Source organism: Zerene cesonia, chromosome 19, assembly GCF_012273895.1.
Source record: "Zerene cesonia ecotype Mississippi chromosome 19, Zerene_cesonia_1.1, whole genome shotgun sequence".
Taxonomy (NCBI): Eukaryota; Metazoa; Arthropoda; class Insecta; order Lepidoptera; family Pieridae; genus Zerene; species Zerene cesonia.
In genome coordinates this window covers 6,852,886-6,875,688 of record NC_052120.1, presented here as the reverse complement: position 1 = coordinate 6,875,688, position 22,803 = coordinate 6,852,886, and the positions used below count along the sequence as shown (strand labels likewise).

Here is a 22,803-nt window from a genome sequence, read left to right as displayed (position 1 = left end):
ATTCGAAATTCAAATGTAATATTTTTTTATAATTAAGTGTAACAGTATTTATGGCCAGACTAAGTATATACTTATATATAATATATACTTATATATAATATATACTTGGATATTGTATAATCATGTTACCTATTTCTATTACCTAGTTAACAAAGTTTATTACTTAGGTGGCATAGATTACTTTACGTGCTTTTTGCATAACTTATTTACCCTATTATGAATTGGGTTGTGCGTTGTAAAATATTATTAATACTAATTAGCCAATCAATTAATATTTACGGGCCTGAGGTCTAATGCGCTAATTATGTAGATAATTTAAAGCACTGTGAACTATATATAATGCAAAATTTAGTATTATTAAAGGTAATATACTAGATATTATGTTATCTGTGGACAAGCTAAATATTTGCTGTCTCACATTTTTCTTTTTTAAAAAAATTAATGCTAACCATTATCATACATTCACTGTTAGATAAATTCATCGAAAAGGACATAAGCGAACAATAGAAACATTATATAATCTAATGGCTTCTAGAACAATATGGCTGTGGAAATTACCGACAGTTGCTATTATCTTGAGGCTTTTTATATTAATTTATATGTATACTCAAAAATGTTGCGTTATTGATAAAGCCTCCCGATTTTTAAACCGTCTTCCAGGAACACTTTTTCTGCTTCGCTCTTGAATTTTTACCATAATATTGATAATTGGTATATAGTTAATTAGATTTGATTAGATTGCAATGAAATTTGGTACGTAAATAGCTGAACAACTGGAATAACATATAGGCAACTTTTTATCCTGATATTCCTACGGGATACGGACTTACGTGGGTGAAACCACGGGGTGCAGCTAGTTTATCTATACTTTTGGATTGACAATCTGCATCTCAATACCAAAAGAATTCTTAGATTGGTTATCGACAAAGATTTGTCAGAAAGTGAATTGCTCGATCAAATATTGTTGCAAACTTGGGATGTTTTTTTTTTAATCGGTCTTTGGTCTCTAAATTACTTGATTAAGATAATGTCAACTTTGTTTCCACACAAAGTTATTAAAGGCGGATATTCTCTGTGGCATAAACAGGACGGCTTAAGTATTAAGTAAAGATAATTAACATCACTTTAATTAATGCATTCGGTATGAAGTATGTTTTAAAATAGACTACCGGTCTGCCGCGGCTTTGCCCGTGGTATATATAATATTATAGCCGTGGTATATATATATAATCTTTCAATGTAAATGCCGCTTTCTTATTGCGAAAGAATTTTTGAAATCGTCCAGTAGCGTTTATGCGTTAGATATAGATAAAAACATTTGAGTAGTAAATTTTATTAAAATATCAGTGTTTTATATAGAAAATGGTAGCAAAACTAAGCATAACAGAACCATTATTTTCAATTCATTTACATATTTTTTATGAATTTCAATTTTATTTTCTTAGTGATAAAAGCGAAAATAAATCTATGTGTATATATGTCTGTCTCTCCTTCACACCTAAACATATGCACAGATTTGAATGCAATTTATGTAATCCTCGGGAACACATTAGTTTTTTGTTTACATAAAGCCCATGCAACATTTCAATATCTTGAATTCTATCAAGCTACCAAAGTTATTATATCAATAGGAATCTAGTTTCATACCTTGCCTACGAGTTTCATTAGTATCAGTTGAAACTTTCCAGACTAGAGCATATCGTAGAACTTACAATTCTACCTCCGTGGGTGTAATCTACCTATAGGTATAATGTTTTATATGCAATAATATTTTAAAGGATTTAATAATGGCGTAATATTTAATTAACATTTGCATAGCGTGCTATATAAGTCAATATGAAATGTGCATAATACGGGGAATGTTTATTAACATTTCAATGTCTAATTTATACATATATTATGTAGAGGTAAAGTTTATTAATTTTTTATGTTTGTAGGGTTGTAATGTTAGGAAATACTGATCCGATCATGAAAATTATTTGGGTAACAGAATGCTACAGTATTCAGGAATGACTTGGGCTAAATTTTAGTCCAGAAATATCCAGGACATAAAGACAATATATTAAAACTTATTTTTATTTTAAATATCACATTTGAACTTTAACTTCGCTTTCTAGATAGGCCGATAACAGAAGACTAGAATCTAGCTTATCCTATTTTAAAGGCTGACTGAAGCACCAGTTGATATTACTTTAATACATTGACACAAACTTTCGTGTTATTATTATAAAAATACGAAAAATAAGAAAAAAACCATTATAACGATTTATTATAGTACAATACATTGTGATCCGGTTTCTCATAACGAGATGATAGTGCGCTTGTTAAGGCCTTTACTAGAACAAGGTTTTGTTAAGTAATCATTTTCATAAATTCTACACCGTACATTCTCCATGATATCCATCCCGACAAGGACAGCTACGACGTCTGAATCCTAACACTCGCCTCGTAAACACAGTCACGCACTTAAATCTCATTGTTGCAAAACTTTAAAGGACTCTAATGCCTTATTATGTTATTCTTTCTATAATATATTCCTCAACCTCAATGTGAAGAATGATAGCAAGCCCTAAAAATATGCAGTGACTATGTGAGAAAACTATATGTAAAGGTTTATATAAAACAATTGGCGAAGAAAAATAATGTTGGGTTGTTGGCATAAGGGGTTAATTTTTAAATTCTAATAATAAATTTAATTGTATATTATCAGATCACAAGAGCATTTCAAAACTACATAGAGTATTTGACAAAATTATCAACATTTTAGAAACGTAGAAACAAAGACGATAAAGAAATCACAATATCTAATATTAGGTATTTAGTTTATAATGTGTTTCATTATACAGATTTCTCCTATTTTCGAAAAGTATCATTGTTCTAATTAATAAGCAGATCATGAATAGTTTCCAACAGCGAGATTAAATGTACCTTCAGCTATAGTTAATGTATCGAAATGTATATGTCACGATACTATCACTATCCGATCTCGAATAGAATGTCTCGAAGAACAAAATCTCGTTTGAAACAAAAGCGAGGCGATTGGCTTTATCTTATACACGTGAAAGGCACGCTTAAGTTTTGCGAAATTATGCCGCAGCATAGTAGAATTAACAAACATCGATAGCCCTACACGTTACATCGGAAATACAAAAATCGAGAAATCTTTGAAGAAATGAAAACGAATCTATATCATAATATTACTTTCCGTATAGTACAATTGATTTGAAACTGCCTACTGTTTATACCCTTCACTAACGTTACACTAATAAAAGTTGAAGAAATTCAATTTTATGATACTTGGATAAGACATTTTTTATTATTTATGCAGATCAAATTGCTGTTTTTTAAAACTATAAAACTATTTATTCAAAGGAAAGCACGCCTAAATCTCATATGGATGAACAGACATAACAAGATTGTGAATGCGCCAAAAACATTCATATCTCGTGATCCCAATCGGAAAAAGGCCACAGTTATATATGCCACAAACGCATCGTCCATTACGCGGTCATACATGTGTGGAAACCGAATCAACCGTGCATATTGCTACATGCCGACCAGGACGGATATAGCCTATTGAATTCTCTACATTTTTCACGTATAAAAATGCAGTTAAATAGAAATTTCAAATATAGATCGCCCCTTGAAAATTATTATTTCTTGAGAATGAAACCATGTCTTAAGAAAAAAAAAATAAATAATTGATGAGCCACTCTACTATTTCGCTAATATTAGCTTAGTCTAACACATTAAGATACAGTAAAATTAATAAATTAATGCACTAATTTTACATACAAACATTATAATTATAGGACAGTGTTATTTGCAATTAGATAGTACCTACCTAAGTAATTAATTAGTCAGAACAGTTTTGAAATATTGGATCGTAAAATATCGTAATAAAGTATATATTCTCTTTACAATGTGCTTATTAAATATTATTACCTCAGTAAAGAGTGATGTTGGTACAAAAGATTTCTAATCAGAGCAGTTTATTAACATAACTCGTTTCGAAATGTCAGCATAAAGATCTAACAAGGATAGTAAGTAACAAATTATAACATACTTAAATACAGTTTATTGAAACAATGTTCAGTACTTGTTGGAGTAGCTCTTTTATTGTGTGACATCATTTTAAAATCAGAGAGAAATTGGCAATGTAAATAATTGGGAATCACGAATAACCGCGTATTGCAGAAACATTATATATCCTTAATAATTTGCAAAAATTGATATAAAGTATATTTTAACTCAACACACAAATTCATTTTAGGCGTACCTTCTTTTGAATATCAAAAAGCACAACCACAGATAATATAATACTATACGCACAACCAGTCAGCAGACTTTAGTTACGTGCGGTGGTAAATTAATGAATTTATGTTTTAGATGCTTAGTTCGTGTTACTGTATGCTTATAAAATGTCAAAGAATCAAATCTAACTAAAAGACAATTTACAGAGCCCTTCCGAATATATAATAATATTATATAATTTTTATTATCTACGTATAATTTCAAACTTAAATAAAAGTTTATAGAAGTAGGCTTCACAATCAAAATTATACGCACAGAATAAGATCATTCTCGGACAGGTGATAAAACGCGTACAACCGATATTTACTGTTACAAAATTACCTATTAAATATTCAACTCAGTGTACCTACATAGGAAGCTGTAACCGCTTGCAAAACCGACAGAGAAATGGCTATTACAATGGACATTGGTATTTAAAACGCTGTGCGAAGTGAGTAGTGACTCAAAGATACATTATAATAAATATATCTTGAATCGTGAAGAAATATTTAAGTTCATTTGTTACATGCATCTTGCAGCCATAAATCTATGTCTATATCTCTTAATAAAGTTGAAGAGTTTGTTAGAACGATCTACTGGACAGAATTAAAAAATTCTCACTGTTGGATATGTGAACCCTGAGTGCTGTAAACTACGGATGAACAACAGACGAAGCTGGGGACTGCTAGAACGCCTCTACTACTAATCAACTACTTTTCTTACGCTTCATTTCACTGTTTTTCATAAGCAATTGACAGCTTCTAATCCGATGCTGCCACGCCAACACTCTTGCAGCAATTTACCTGTGTATTTTTTATAACTTGCGGGTATTTTGATTGTAATATTCATATCAATGGGTCAAAATTTATACATATGCCAAAATTTTAATCGATCGGAAGTATGGCCTAAACTAAGTTGGCATATATTTAATTTTAATTAGATTTATAAAGTCGTCCATAATATCTGTTATGTGCAATTTTACAACAAATGCATTAATAGAATAATAAACTATTTTATTATCGCATTACTACTTTGTAATCTGTGCTATCGGTCCGTCATCGTAAACTTTAAGTTATCGCTTACGTATTACAATCAATACTAGTTTTAAAATGAAATTGTTTCTAACATATTTATATCAATTATTTATTACCATTTACATATACACAATTAATAAGCATTTATACCTATCCCATACGCTTTATCATTTACACCGGATTTCCGCAGAATAACAATTATATCATTATGAACATAAGTGGGTCAAGTTTGAGTCTCGTATTGAAACGTTTATAAAATTAAATTAAAGGTTCCAGTGCCTTCTATAATTACTAATAAAAATTTATGTTATTATAATTATAAAAGATCGATCACAATATATAATATTAATTTACGTACCTATGTAATAAGTTAGGAAAATTACAATACAAATCATTTGATGTGTAGTTTATTTCAATATTTAACTTTTATATGATAAACTTATTTTTTAATTTAATTAATTCATCACTACAGAAGTCACATGTGTAAATAAAAAAGCAACAACCCTTTTGCTTCATCCTTCCCATGGCGCGGTCATTATTATATCAACCGACTTCAAAAAAAGGATGATCCATACGGAAGAATTTTTTTTTTTGTTTCTTACCATATAACCTTTTACTGGTGAACCGATTTTTATAATTCTTTTTCATGCGAAAGTTGGTGCCTGTTTGGTGGTCATATGATCTAGTCCTGACAATTTCGAGGCGGTTTAGTTAAAAATAATTATCTAAGGCTTAGTGGCCATACTGCGCTATATTTATTACTTGTTATTCTACATTTTTACTAATTAGAAATATGTAAACATAAAATTAATAATTGATCCCTATTTAAAGAAACATTTCTTCGAATGTAATTTAATACAAGAAATTTCGAAACAATAGAGTCACTAACGTGATACAAAAACTCTCAATTTTATAACAAAGGCACCACTTATTAACGGCTGCAATAAAATATGCTTCAAGTATGGTCAACGTCCTTGCAATTAATAGGTGTGATTAATTGTACAGTTAAACATAAATTCCGAAATAATTTATTTGATACGACTTAAGTAAGTTATGGGTATATGTGTTTGAGCATTTTGATTGTCTCTAAAACTTATTACTAGATAACAATCTGAATAGAATTGTTAAAAAAATATTTAGTTTATATATAATATAATATTCTAAAGCTCTGACTAAATTTAAACCCTTATAAACTCATTTGTATTTTTCCCTCGAAAAGTGTAACAACTATAAGGAAAATGTAACAAAAGAACGATTCAATAAACACCGATAAAATTTATCGGTAAGTCGAGTAATATACGACCGGTGCGAAATTAAATTGCAGCGTATCAAACAAGAGCAATTATATCGAATTTATGCTTCGAGTTGATAACTTATATTTAGATAGTAATCTGATTAAGTAGGAAAGAAAACGTAATTTTTTATTTGACTACACTTGGGGGTCACCGTTTGGCCTTGATCGCTTTCAATACATTTCAGAGTGGATAGTAAGGACAGGAGTGTGCAGCTCACGTATAATGGTGGAGTTGGGTTTAAATATGTAAGGTGCGGCGGTAACTGATAGTTGTGTGGTAATAAAGTACTTAAATGTAGGGTCAACCTTCGCTATGTAGGTGACAACATTGACAAGTCCACTTTGTTCAGTGATTAGCGTAGATGATTGTATATTTCTTTTGTTGTGATTTTTTTTTTATGTTCTGTATGTATCACGAAATTGTTTATCTGTGCAATGTGTATTCATTATAAATATTTATAGCTAGCTGCTGCGCCCGGGTAATGCCAGATAAATCAAAACTAGCCTGTAGTCATACAATTATACTCGGAAACAAATGGATTTTCCCCTTTCAAATATCCAATATAATTACTAATTAGTCTACACTAATAATATAACATTAGTTAAATATAGTTGGAATCTTAAACTTGTATGATGTTAGATCCCTGTGTATAAAACGTAAACAAACCACAAGAAATCGTAACTCTAATTAAAGGGAATCAAAAACGCGGATGTTCTTGTAATCCTCGAATTGAATTACATAACATGTATCGGTCATAACTGCAAGTGCACATGTGCCGTGAATGGCTATAATATATTACGCGCCGAGCTAGCGGGAAGCCATGCCCTAAGGCGGGCGCATTACTAGAACAACGCACACTTGCGACTATATGTCGCATGACTATTATATTAAGTCAAATTTCCCACGTAAAGTATTAAAGACACAATAATAATTTTTAAAACATGGGAAGCACCAGCTATGAAATAAAATAACAATTCTTACAGGAAATCAGCAATGAATTATAGGAATCAAATTATACATTTAAATTAATTTCGAAAATAATTACACAACTTGCCGCGCTAATAAATATAATATCTCGTTTCTGAATTAAATCGCTTTTTGTATTTAGTAAGAAGATAAATTAACACATTTTGTTTTAAATCTTTATACAATGTATAAATGTATATATCTGATACTTTGTACATTTTTATATTCTTTTCTATATTATATACTAACCACTTTTCTTATCAGTTATCAGATAAACTGTAGTGTCTGGTTGTTTGAAGGAATATTTATAAATGATAATGATTTTATAACATTATATTGAACACCCTACTAAATACGAATCTATGTTTTTGGAAAAATGTATATTAAGCTTTAATCTTATCTATTGTCGCTCGTTTACCAAAACCTGCGTAGACGCATATTAACATACTCGATCTCATACGTCGCGCGTGTGTCCGAGAACCGGTCTTGAACTTCCGCCTTCCGCGATAAATATTACTTTGATAACTATTTTCTCAAGCGATTTATTACAATGTTTTTTTTTTGGCACAGCTAATCGATCTGGCGGTTCGCGATGGGAAGCGAAAATCACTAACAAATAAGTATTTGCAGAGGTCTCTGCTAATATGTTGCCAGCATTGGGACAATGGGGATACAGAATTAGCTTATTGGGAGACAAATAAGATTAATGGAGTAGACTACCAACCAACCAGTACATAAAAATTTGTTCAAACTACTTTAGAATATTTATATTAGCTATTATTGTGTTTTATCACATGTATCAATAGAAATCTCAAATATTTCAGTATTTTTGTAGGTGTAATTTATTTTCATGTTATTCTTATTTATTATTTAGAAGTAAATTTAGATGATAAATTATGGTTAAATATACGTAAATAAATACGCTAATTTTAATGTGTTTAATAATTTATACAATGTTTATTTCAGTTTAATTTGATGGCTAAACTTATAACATCGAACTGTAAACGAGTTTAAACTTTTAAACAGCTATTAAATAAATCAGTAAAACACCAAACTAAGTGGTCATTAAATACGACCATGGCATGTCGCAGTTTAAAGTCTCTCATCGTAATTAATTCACTTCCTTTCCTCAAAACAGTGTCTCTGCAAAGCCTCGAATAATATATTATATTAGTTCCATATAAAATTAGCGTACACATCCCGTTAACTAAGATATTTGTGCGTAAAAATGTATGGATCACGTAAGGTCACAGCTTATGTAAATACCTATCCAATGACAAGGCCTCAATTGACATTAACGTGGATAGTGACCATTTGCCTTGACTCCTATACGAGTGAGGCCAGTGGTGAGAATTGAGAAAAGGAAGTGTACGTTGAGAAATTCACCCATTCATGATTACGTGGTGTCAATGAAACCATTGTTCTTAAATGGACAGCGAAAAAAAAACAATAACATTCAATTTGCATGCCGGGGTTATTTAAATGGCTTATTTTAATCAAATTTTGGTGAAAAAATACTAAATCACCACTTGTCGCAGTTACTTGATATTATTTAAAAATATTCGAGGATTTCCAAATGTTGTTTATGGACAAATCCGCATAAAGAGTTGAGTTTATTTGACATGATATTATGATAAGTACGAACCTTGTAATCAATATTCAGTATAAGCATATATATTTCAAAACATGCATTATATCGAATTTACTAAGAAGAGTAACTAAATTGATTTTAAAGAATTCCTTAAATTATTATGCATGTAGTCTTATTTAGTATGGTCCTTAAACTGATCAAGCCCTCTCATTAAAAAAATACATGATATATATTAAAGAGTTTGTTTATAATAACTGCTCGTCATAACCTGCATAATTATTCGTATTTTATCATTTAACGATTACATTGCACAATAAATATCGAACTGAATAAATAACAATAAAACTGAATCAAGGATAACAATTATACCATACTGTATATAACATATATGCGTTTCCGTTTTTATAACGCGACACTATTATGATATATATGTACTAAATGATGATGATGATGATGAGACTGAGAAAGAACACCACAAAGTTAAATCTTAAAACCTTTAATTTTTAGTTTTATAGCATTGAAATGCTTTATAAATGAGAAATTTTGAAAGAATAGAAAAAAATTTATCACGAGGCAGGATTCGAACCTGCGTTTCTTGCCTACCGTAGCAACGCCTAGCCTCTCGGCCACCCGTGATCCTGCCCCGTGATCAAATCAAATTTTCACAATCAAGAAACGCAGGTTCGAATCCTGCCTCTGGGTCAAATTTTTTCTATTCTTTCAAAATTTCTTAAAACCTTATTATATCTTTTCTATTCTCTCTTATATTTCAATAATAAGATATGATTGTCATGAGATATGTTATATCTCTAAAATTCTAACCAATTTTGAGTTTATCGCGATGCATTTAATAAGCCACCATACTAGGTGGCTTATTAAATGCATCGCGTATAATTCTTACTTCTAATAATTCTTCATCTTGATACACTACTATGTAGCTTATAGTGAATCACTAAATGTACTCGTAAATAACGCTTTCTACGTGAACGCGCTATGTATATTTCGTGAATGCACTTTCTGTTACACAAGTGTTGCGACATCGAGTCGTCAAGTCCATTAAATTCCTATTATTTTGGTCACACAACGTAATGTTTACAAGGCTACATTGTCGCGTGTTCTAAATAGCCATTTGTCTATTGTTAACGAATGTTATCTTTTTCATGGTTACAAACAAGGTTCTATAATGCATAACGTTTTGACACCTGAGTTCGCGGACACTTATTATTATCTTGATAAGTAAATAAATAAATATTTAGAGTTGTTTTAGTATGTTCGTATTTATACAATGATATAATTTGTGGTTTCGTAAGTGACTGAAAAAATATAAGGTACTTAACATAAACCAGAATTTCAGAATTTCAGAAATCTTCACATCCCTGAAAACATTACAAAAATAGTTAAATTACCGCCAACGTCGTGTTACTCCAACATCATCACTGTCTATTATTGTGAGTTGTACAGAATAATATAATTTTTCATAAATTATTATTGTATAAACGTTATCTTTAGTAAACATTCTGAAAAACTAATTGGAAGCATTATTCTTATTCATAATTTGAATTCGTCTGCATTATTTTAACGCGCTGTTGAACTCACCTTGACAAGTTTGTTTTGATTAAAGAAAATTAGTTACTAATCGGCAATCATCTGAACAATTTCAATAATAAAAAGATAATATCTCACGTAATTATTGCTTATATATGGGTCGTTCACCCACTAGCCGCGGAACTGCGAAGGTCGCTTTTTACATACATATCTCGGTCACGAGACGCATCAAGCAACTTATGTACGAGTGACCACAAATTACCTTCGGGTGTTTTATTATTTGATACGATAATGACCCGTAAAACAATGTATTACATGTTAAAGTCGAATAAATAATAGTTGCTCGCATGCCTGGCTACATTATTGCAATAATGAGAATCCATCGGGTACTTAATTTTAACACCGACTATACCTTGGCCGTAATTAATCTTGTTCTTTTGTTTGTTTTACACTTAATCGATGACCCGAATTATGTAAAATTCATATTTGTTGTTTATCTTTCTTTCTTAACGAGGAAGCTGCATATAATGATTATCTAAGAGAGTAAATAAATCATATCATGTCATAGAAGGTTAAGACGTTACGCGGCAATATTATAAAACTAACTAAATACGATGAAGACATTTTAGTTAAAACAATATTATGTAATATTCTTCATCTTTGGAGAATATTTGAATGGTAGTAAAAAACGTAAACCCGGATACGTATTATCTCCATACAATTTTACATCTTGAATTCGAACCTTTAATAACAACCTACCTAAGTAATCATAATAAACAAGCTTTAATAAACAAAAGAACACCGGTAGAGGTTGCATCGTATATTCAGGAATGATATCCATTAAGTAATTTAACTAATTGTAGCTAATGATTCCGAGTGAAACAATAAATCGATTAACGAAATAAATCATGCATTAGGTAATCCTAAGTATCCTGCTACTATTAGAAAATTGAAATTTAAAAAAATGTGTGTTTATCCCTATTTCACACGAAAACCATTAATCGAAGTTTAATGATACTCCTAATATAAGTTATAGAACTTCTGGCATTTGCCCGCAGATTCGTCCGCAGTTAAAACCTTAATACCGCGCGATAGTTTAATTATTAAATAATCGTGCAACAGTTTTAAAATTGATATCGTCGACCATTTACGTTGCTAATTATTAACAACAATATGACAGGACAGTTAAGGAAGTGTGCCGGATTACATTAAATTACATGGTCGACGCTCGTATTAAGAAATTAGTTCTAAATAACCAGTCCGAGCACCAAGTCACGAGTTCCATATCTTATTGTGTGCTCTGTTTCCATTCAGTCCTGTTGTCTTTGACACGATTACTCGTAAAGCATAAAAAATCCACAGGGTCACTGATTATTAAAAAAAATAATCATAAGTATAATAGATTGTTAATTTAAGATGAAATTTAAGTGCCATGAATGATGTAAAAAATTATAAAACGATATGATAAACCATTAGATAAATACTAATATTAAAAATTTTCTCGTTCTACATACGCAGTGACGTTATGTAATTAACACGGAAAGCTTATTAATTTGACATAACATTCACATGCTCCTAAACTGAACCTGTCGTTTCGCACACTCACGTGAATTAACGCTAATTTTAACAACTATTAATTTGTCGTTCTAGAAAGTTAAAAAAGGTGATAAATTTTTACACGTATAAAGTGGCTAAATAATAATAATAATTTTCAAACAAGCTCCAGGATTAACAAAATTTATGTTTTATTGCTGCTTGTACAATCTAGAAAGGAGGTGCATAATAGCGTTCTACATACAAAAGAGCGCAAATACTTACAATTTTTAAATAGCTATTCATCTTGATATGGTCTATCACACTGTCACAATCACTGGGGGATGTAGCGAACTTGTTAGTCCGCTGCGGGCGCGCAAACTAACTCCGTAGTCCGAACAGCTGGGTTCTGCGGTCTGCAACGAAACGGTGGTGGTAGTCGGTACAGTAACCAATTCCGCTCACAACATACGTACAAACGTGAAAAGCGAATCGCGGGGATGTGGAAACTATTTCGCAACGACCTTGGCAATCGGCCTGATTGGATCGTAATTCTTAATTCATTTTCTTTTTACGTACTGTAAGGCTTTGTTGTGTTGGCGGGTGTTGGCGGCGTGAGATTGTGTCTGGTTGTAAGCGCTTCAGTGCCGAGTTCCTATTATATAGGACAGACGGCGACCTCCAGGCTACTGAATGCCGCTCTGATCCATCTTATCATCGGAGATTACACCTTAAACTGGCAACGGTACACGAAATGTGACAGTGAGCACACAAGCAAATGTTTTCATGCAAAAAGGCAAATTTTATATTCACTTACTTAAATGGGATATAGCTCACGGCCCACTATCCAAGAATCATCGTCTTCTGAAAGTTTCATAATTTATACGTATGTCAAGAAAACTATCGATCTTGTATATCAAATACTGTATATTATACACTCAACTTCTCTTCAGGGAAAATTGAATAAAATATTTTTATAAAGTAAATATACAAAATATTTAAAAGACAATTATTGATACTATTTACTATAAATTTAGAACTATGGGTAACCAAAATATAGATCGAATATCATATAATATTTTAAAGTTAAATTTGTAATAAAAATAATTAATTACATTATGCCCAATTTTTTCCTGAGGGCAAGCAAACAAGCAAACCTTTGAGCTTTGTTATTATATACATAATGTATAGATTCATCATTTTTGTTTAATTTTCTTTTTTCGTGAAATGAAGTGGCTAAAAATCATAATGTGCCAGACCTGGTACAGATTACTATAACAGGTAACTTAGAAGCTTAAAAATCTGTATAGAAAAACATTAATAAATTGATAATTTTGAAACTAATAATCACCATAAAAAGAGGAAGACCAGCTGGATCGAAAGAGATTTAAGGTAAGCTTGTTGTTGTATGAAGATAGTTTATTTCCTGGGATTCATTAAAAATACCTGGAAATTTTACTGATTTTGCTTGCTTTAGGCCTAAGGACTTGAAAATTCTTAATAAATTATATCCCCGAGTGAATACATATTATTTGAATTTTATATGTTGACCTATAATTTCACCGATTTTTTTTTTTACAAAAAGTCGGTTAACCGGGCTTAAAATATATGAACTATTTATATAAGATTTATACGAAAATTAGGATTTTCGTAACCAGAAGATATTTAATTCAATTTTTAACCCAAAGGTCTTGATAACTTTGAAGGAAACTTTAATTGCCAATTTTACTAGTTTTAGCATAAAATCATTTATGTGGCATAATACGAAATTTGGGCATATGTGCATTAAATACATATAGCTAAAATCTACATTTATACTTATGTATTTACAAAAAACCTTGCAAAAACTAAAGAAAGCATCAAAGTAATTTAAATGAATTCGATCGATGATTTTCATAATTGTCAAATAAAACTTGTTTGTAAGACCGGAAATTCATTATATTTACATAATTCGGAAAACATAATACATTATATTATGCAAATAATGATTTAAATTACGAAGATGACTTCAAACATATAAAATTATTAAACTATAAAATAAAAAAGCCTTCAGATTTGCATGATGCATTGATGTATGCATTTGAATCGAAAATAATGTACACAAGGTAAAACAGGAAAATTGGTAAATGATGCTCTTAATCATGTAATGGGCTTGTTATGGTGAATTTTGTTTTATATTAAAAGTTTTTTCAGTATATATTTTTTGACAATCCTGAATCCATTCCATTTGACACGTTTTTTCTTACGTATAATTTGCGTCTGCTCAATCACTATTTTAACAGAAATCTAATAAGTCATTACAAGCTGCTTCAAAACCTAAATTGATATATTATCGTGTGACTTTTCTAGATTATTAAATAAACTACAAAAAAAAAATGTAATTATATTAAACCTTTAATAAAAATCATACTGAAGGTAACGTTTTAACTATTTCACAACACAATTGTGTCATAGATAGATTAAAAGATAGCTTTAAATGCTGCTAATTTTATTATGTGAAGGAATTGTACTATTTTACTAATTAATATACCTGCATTTATTTAATCATAACTCACGTTGATAACAGTGGCATTGTTATATTTTACACACCTTCAAAAAGACCTCGTGTAAAGATAGAGTAATTGAAACGGAATTATTTTTAAATTCAAATACACTCATTTTGTCTTTAAGAAGACACGAAAAACTTAATGTCGCAATGGGAATAATAAACATGCATTTTCATATTATTCCAAAGGCATAGAAATGTAATAACAATAGATCATAAATTAATGACTGTTTCCTTAAAACTTTGTTGCTTAGCAACGACTAATTAATTTGTGGAGTTTAATTTTTTCTAGTTATACACATATGTTTTTATTCAAACTAACTGTTGTAGCAGCTACGCTCGTGTGCCATTTTTTTATTGTTTCATCCCCTATTTTATATCCTTTGGGGTAGAATATGTCAAAATCCTTTCTTAGCGGATGCGTACTTCATAGTAACTACCTGCATGCCAAGTTTCAGCCAGGTCGAGTTGTATGGGCTGTGGGTCCATAGATCGATTGATCCAACTGAATGACTGACTGACTGTCTAACTAGTCGTCTGACTTTTACGGTTGCGTTTTATTTATTAAGATTAATTATTTAAATTAAAATTGTACTGCGACACACTATTAGAGAGTGATACTCCAATAAAATATCCAGTGTGACTTGCTATGGCGTTAAATTTAATAGAAACTATAATTTTAAGTTAATTTACGACATTAACTCTTATTAAATTAACATCATGAAAGGTCAATTTATACATCGCATCACTATTAATCGGAACAGACATATTATTTGCTCTTTACTGATAAAATAAACAATATTTTGTATCCGCCGTGTAATAAAATTGTAACAGGGTCGCAGACATTATATATGCAGAATAAATTGAGGAAAACAATAATATAATATTTACAGGATCGAAGCTTTATAGAAGCCCCGAGAAGAAGAAATATTGTGGTCTTCTATCATACGGTAAAAATACTGATTTTTATACAAATTAAAAGTCATTGTTACTTAAATGAGGTGGAGGAAAATTTCTGTAGAACCTAGTCACGTTATCCAAGTGTCCAGACGATAATATTATACTATACAATAGGTATTTTCACAACAGATCGTGTTACATGTATGAATAATTTAATATTTTTGTTTTACAGCATTGAAATGCTTAATAAATGAGAAATTTTTAGAGAATAGACAGAGTTCGATGATGAGGCGGAACTCGAACCCGCGTCTTTTTGCCAAACCTTAGCACCGCCTAGCCACCCGTGATCCCGCCTCAGTACTCACTACAGACTCTTTCGGTTTTATGCGCCTAAGGGACACACCGAAAAGGCGCATGTTCGAGCCGTAATCAATTTTTTTCATAATGTTATTTTCTACAGATAACATAATTTAAATATGTATAATTTAACCTTTAAAAGCAAGACAAAAAGTTTAATCTAGAAAGACAATTATTTTGTTTGTCTAATGCTAACCTCGGACAGATTAATTCCAGATAAAGTAAGTCACTTCATAATTTCGGATGAAGGTTGGACGTGATCCAAAACCAGTCTCGATGGATTCGCTCCAAGATTACGCATTATGGTTAGAAAGGTAAACATTACCTTTAATTAACTTTTACCTTTTTGTAAAAGCTTTTATATAAAGTAACTAAATAAAAGTAACATCTATAGTTATGTAATTTTTGTGAATTATTCAAGTTGTTGTGCTCGATTTAACCAAAATATTAAAAATTCATAATTATCATATACATGACTTATTAAAAGTGCCATCAATAGAAAAAAATCGGTCAAGCGCGAGATAGATCGCGACATTAAAGGTTCTGTACAAAAAGGCATAGAGTGCCAGCCTGTACTTACCTTTGATTTTTTTTCATTTTGTGGATAAAGCAGCAACAGAAATACATCATATCTGAAAATTCAACTGTATAACTATCGCAGTTTATTAGATACAGCCGAAGGATGAACGGACCGACAGACAGACAGACAAACAGATAGACAGGTCCCGTTTTACCCTTAGTACGTCCCCCTAATTATGCGTTATCATGATAATGGTAGCTTTGATATGTCAACATGTCAAAGATAAAATGAAGCTTGCTTATGAGAGATTCCCGTATTTCAAATTTTATTTCATTTGACCGATGTTAACACAAAATAAATGGATATTCATATTTTCAGTATAAGCTAGTATGGTCTTATATTATCTGTAGTATGTGTTGTATAATACCTACATGACAAGATAAAAATACGCCATGGGGTTTGTCAGTAGTATAGACCCGATGGTCGTGGCTAGAAGATATTGACGAATATTAAAAGTGCTAAAAAGGTTTTTTGTTCTGCTTCATTATTTACTACAGGTTCTATTGTATTTTTTATGATTCGCATTTCCCATTGTTCATGTTCGGTCATGTTCAATAAAAAAACTTATCTATATTGACAGGTTTCTTCGTCAATATGTAAAAAAACAATATATATATTTTCATGTTTCCACATTACCACTAAGATGATCGTTCATCATGTAAATATTTAACATATGTCATCGTAGCGATACATGAGTAATTAAGGACTAGTCGCATCGAGGTATCTGGCCTCAAATTAAAGCCATATTGCGACAAAACAAGTATAGCATAACAACACTTCCGCAAAATCCAGCGGTGTGGTATCGAAGGTGAATGGCCGCAGGCTGCTGTTGACAATGCCAGTGAATGGGATACATTTTTTGTAAAAATATTAAAGCGCCCATACCCTACATAACCTTATAGAATTTTTGTAAACGACCATATGAATAAAGCTCAGACAGCAAAACTAAATCCTATCTACCATCTTTTCATCCACACTGATCTAACCAACGAAAAATATTTAAAAAATAAACCTTTGAACCTGTTTTTCGTTAGAACTCGTTTTGTCTAGTTAGAACTAGCTTTTCTTAAAAGTAAAATTACTAGTACAGTTTTATGTTAACTGTGGTAGAATTAACTAACTACTGAATTGAACTAACACTCAAAATTGAATATCAATTAAAACGTTTTCATGTTTTTTTTTTCGTTTCCCGCTTAGAATGAGATTTCAGTAGAAATAGTGTAGATGCTTACTGCAACTGACATTATGAACTAGTTAGATTATTTAATTATCAATATTATGAATATAAGCTTTAGTTACAACTAGTCCTAAATAAGCAAAACGCGCATTTTAACGTGAAAATGAATTTAAACGATATAGACACTATTGAAATATTTGCATAAATTCGATTTCATTTCCTTCAAAATAATATAACAAACATGAGAACATTTTTTAAATTATTTTACAAGGAAACTTAACATTTTATCCAATATGTTAATAGGTAATTACTTACGTATACATTATACTGCCTTTTCCGCCATAAAATTTTATCCAAACAAATAATAAACGTTGAAAATATGAATATCAAAGACCTTAAAAATTCGAAAAGTATATTTACGCTACACTTAATATTGTGTAATATTCTGATTATGTGCAAAAACGTAATTTAATACATTTTGTTCTAAAGAGCTATTATTATACGAGGATATAAAATATTAAATTTTTATAAAATCTAATAAATAAAATACCTTCAAATATCCTTCAACTGATATTTTTATAATGTATTATTATTTTACATAAATAAATATTTATTAAACTTAATAAATTATAGAAGAGTCAAAGGAAAATTTACCCATACTCTACATTCAAATTTGATTTAAATTAATAATAATTAGCTAATAGTAATGGCTTATTCAAAACTGTGACTCTCCTCAATTTAAACTAAAATTTATGGTACACTTTTATATCTTAATTAAGAATAAGTAGGCCAATTTATGGTTTGAAAAATAACGTATATGCCTCGTTCTTGTTTCACTTCTTGATTAAAATGTTAATAGACTTAATTCTCATCTTATTAATTATGAAATAGCCTTCTCGCAACATTGAACTTGCATTATGACACTGACCCAATTATTGTCTATGGTTCATTGATCCAATAAGACCATCGACGTCAATGATCTATTCAGGCGGATCGATAAAAATTCCATTGCACGGGTACCTTTGTTCGCAATAATAAACAAGAACTAACGATACGTTATTGAATAAAAGATTTTAACTTGTTAATAAGCATATAGTAGAGCTCAATGTATATAGGCTATGATTAGGCTGAAATTTTCTCCGGCGGTGCGAGCCAAGTTATAAAAATCAATTTTATAATATCAAGGATTTTTGATATATTTCATGTGGTCGTTTTTGGGAACGTATTATTTGTTTTGTAAAATAATGTCCTCCTTTACTCTACAAAAAATCATCTATTCAATTATTTTTAATCTAGCGACCCGCCCGGCTACGCACCTGTGCAAAGTGTATCTCTGCTAGGTGTTTTATGCATGTAATACACAGAAAAAACTATGTTGTATGTAATGCTATCTATTCACAAAACTCATCAATATTCGTTGCGTAGTTTTAAACATCAGACATAGGGACAGACGGCGGGAAGCGACATAGTGATACAACCTACCATTAACACCTACCTACTTAAAATTAAATAAGAAAGATAATAAATAATGCACTTATGTTGCAATACTGTTGCTTAAAAACGAATTGTATCCAACCAAAAGTATGCATATGCATATAGATGTACCTGTCACGTATTTGATTTCAAGATCTTAACAATTGTACTATCTAATTTCATTAAAGTCACACGACTTAATTATATGCAGATATTAAATTCTTCTCGATGTCTTTTTTCATTCCGTTATGGCAGAGCAAGCACAGATGGGCACCCTGATGTTTAGTGATCACCACCAGCCAGAAACACTAGTAAATCTCACAACGTCAACTATATTGTCAGTTTTATTTTTGATTTTATTCTTCAATCATCCACACTTCACTGACACCATATTATGTACGTTTCCTTCAATTGTACTCCTGCTCATAAGTATGCTATTAGACAATTATTTATCCGTTTACAGAATCTCATGATTTCATCCTTCACCTTGCAGTCTTACCATTCAATTATAACGTAAATACGCAAAAATGTTTCATTACTTAACAATATTGGTGCCAAGTTCATCGCGCGCTCCAATCGCCGCCGTTGTGTCAAATTACAGTATTCGTTATGCTAGATAAAACACGTCAATATTTAATACAATTGGTATTGATAATGATACTTTTATTTGTCACTTCTTAATAAAATTACCTAATAAAGCACCATAAAGCTGTCAATTAAACCCAATGCTTTAAGAACTTTGATTTGTAAAGCTCGCCAATTTAGCAATTATATTATATCACCTAGTTATTTTTACTAAATAAACGACATCGCTCTGTGGATATGGATGTGGATTGGACATTAAATTTTGTGCATTAACACAGTTTATAGATACGAATCTATACATTATTGTCTATTCAAAAGTATCTATTCAATATTAAGTACAGATCAGTGCAAATTTTGGAAATAGAAGGATAGCGTTAACATCCTCTTATGTACCGGATCATCCTATAGTAGCTGCAGCGCCTACGTGGTAAGTTATGCCACAGATAATATAATACTAGGTATACAAATAATGCTTACTAACTATCCTGTAATAAATTCCTCATAGAATAAATTCCTAAACAAAAGCTGTATCACTGCGCATTACATTTAACCAAGTACCTTTAGCTACAATTATGATTTGCTATCATAAAATATAAAGTATAAACTATATAGGTAGTCATTGACCATAGACTTGTTAGGTCATACATCAGACTTTTTCTTAGGTTAACGATATAGCCTCACTTTTTGTTCCATTAGTCACGACATCACGAAGTTACCATGGATACAATATATTGGATACTAACTGCGTCCCGCGGTTTCATCCGCGTAAGTCCGTATCCCATAAGGAATATCGGGATAAAAATTACCTATATGTTATTCCAGTTGTCCAGCTGTCTACGTACCAAATTTCATTGCAATCGGTTCAGTAGTTTTGCGTGAAAGAGCAACAAAAATCCTTACAAACTTTCGCATTTACAATATCAGTAGGATATGATTATAGTTATTACTTTGTAAAAAACAACCCTCATCAAAATCCCCTCGTTTAACATTTAAGCTACGTAGTAACTATTTAATAATGATTTAAACTGTGATTTAAGTCCGAACCATTAATACATAGCCAATTCCTACAATGTGTTTATATGCCAATACAATTTATCATATTCCCAACAATATTGTGTATAATTTTTTACCTATACGCCTTATAAATTGATGTCTACAGATTGAATTTATTAACACCCATTTTGCATATCATCGTATGAAAAATATAAATAAAAGCAGAAAAATAAACATATTTAATTGATAAAAAGAACATCGTATTTATAGAAATAAGCAAATCGTTTTGAATAAGAATTTATACGACTATTTCATAATCTTATGACACTGGCTACAACATAGTTGGCTCGTTACAAACACATTAAGAAATTAACATTGAATTACCTATCGTATTTGATTAAAAATTCAATTGCATTTATAATTTTAACCGATATATAGCTGGAATAGATTAACAGACCGGAAGGAAGGATGTAGGGCGGCCTTGTCACCACTTCCGACGTCTAGAGATAGGGTTCACAGCTTGACCTTCCTTATGACTCGATAGCTAAGCGTAAATGAATTCGATTAGAAACAGAGCAACAATTAAAAAAGAGAATTAAAGGTAACGATGAAAAAGATCTGAGAAAAAGATTCATATTCGTCCTACAGCTCTTTATTTGAAATCTCAATTCTGATTTGAATTAATTTCATTTAACTTCACCTGACAAGGTTGATATTTTTTTAAAGAGTTCGGTATTTTTAAATTCATTTGAATAACAAATACAGAGCAGTTTTTTTAAACAGGTAATAATTTACATCTTAATGACATGATTTCTCATTTTGTTTCAAAGAGGTGAGCCCGGTTGACGAATAGCAAGAATTAGGCATCCCATGATGAAAAGGTGATGAAAAGCTTCTTCCAAATCCCAATACAGATTATCACAGAGGACAGTATCTGAATACATTTTTTTTTTATATTATGCTATTGTCTTGAAAAGCTACAGTGATTTTATTAGAATCTGTGTGTGTGATCCCCTATTAGCATTTATTCAATAATTAGCTTATCTCATTTAATGAAATGTATATCATTTAAATTTAAAAAAATGTTTTAGATAAGTTAATAATCAATTAGCTAATTAGTTTTAAATACTTTCAATGTTAAAGTTATCGTTTCATGACGAAGATGTTTTTTTATTTAATCCGTATTGGTATCCTGCTAATATTATAAATGCGAAAGTTTGTAAGGATGTGTGTGATTGCTACTCTTTCACGCAAAAACTACTCAATCGTTTTCAATGAAATTTGGTACGTAGATAGCTGGACAACTGGAATAACATATAGGCAACTTTTACCTCGATATTCTTACGGAATACGGAATTACGCGGGTGAAACCGCGGAGCGCAGCTAGTAATTTATAACAATGACTAGCTGCGCCCCACGGTTTCACCCGCGTAAGTCCGTATCCCGTAGGAATATCGGGATAAAAAATAGATGTTGGCCGATTCTCAGACCTACCCAATATGCTTACCAAATTTCAGAGGAATCGGTCAAGCCGTTTCGGAGGAGTATAGAGACTAACATTGTAACACGAGAATTTTATATATAAGATTACAACGTACTCTACATAGATATTCGCCGGTCGACTTTCGACTTTCGCGAAAATAAAATTGTCATGATAATACTGACCCTATGATAGTCACCTTTTATAATTGTCTTACAAATGTTCCATATGATGTGAATTTTGTTGAAATATTTTATTTATGTGTTCTTTGTTGTACGTTCTATGGGTAATTACGTAAACAATTTTATTTTATTTTTTTCATGTTATTTTATCTCTTAATGCGATATTTAAATTGTATAAAATGTTATTTTATTATTCTATGACATGTATTTTCAATCATTTTAATTGAGACTTAAAATTTGTGTAAAATATTTAATAAAATTTGTAATTAAAATA

The 22,803-nt window shown here is 30.7% G+C and overlaps 1 protein-coding gene across 1 annotated transcript in view; it reads right to left on the bottom strand.

Moving 5' to 3' along the window:
- LOC119834239 overlaps nucleotides 1-12,981 on the bottom strand; it is a 29,956-nt gene extending 16,975 nt beyond the window's left edge. The window contains exons 1-2 of the mRNA XM_038358572.1: nucleotides 12,837-12,981; nucleotides 12,543-12,673 (exon numbers count right to left, since the gene is read on the bottom strand). Of these exons, the coding sequence (XP_038214500.1) occupies nucleotides 12,543-12,563 (21 nt within the window). The 5' untranslated portion in view covers nucleotides 12,564-12,673; nucleotides 12,837-12,981. The remainder of the gene's footprint in view (nucleotides 1-12,542; nucleotides 12,674-12,836) is intronic.
- Nucleotides 12,982-22,803: the final 9,822 nt, after the last annotated feature.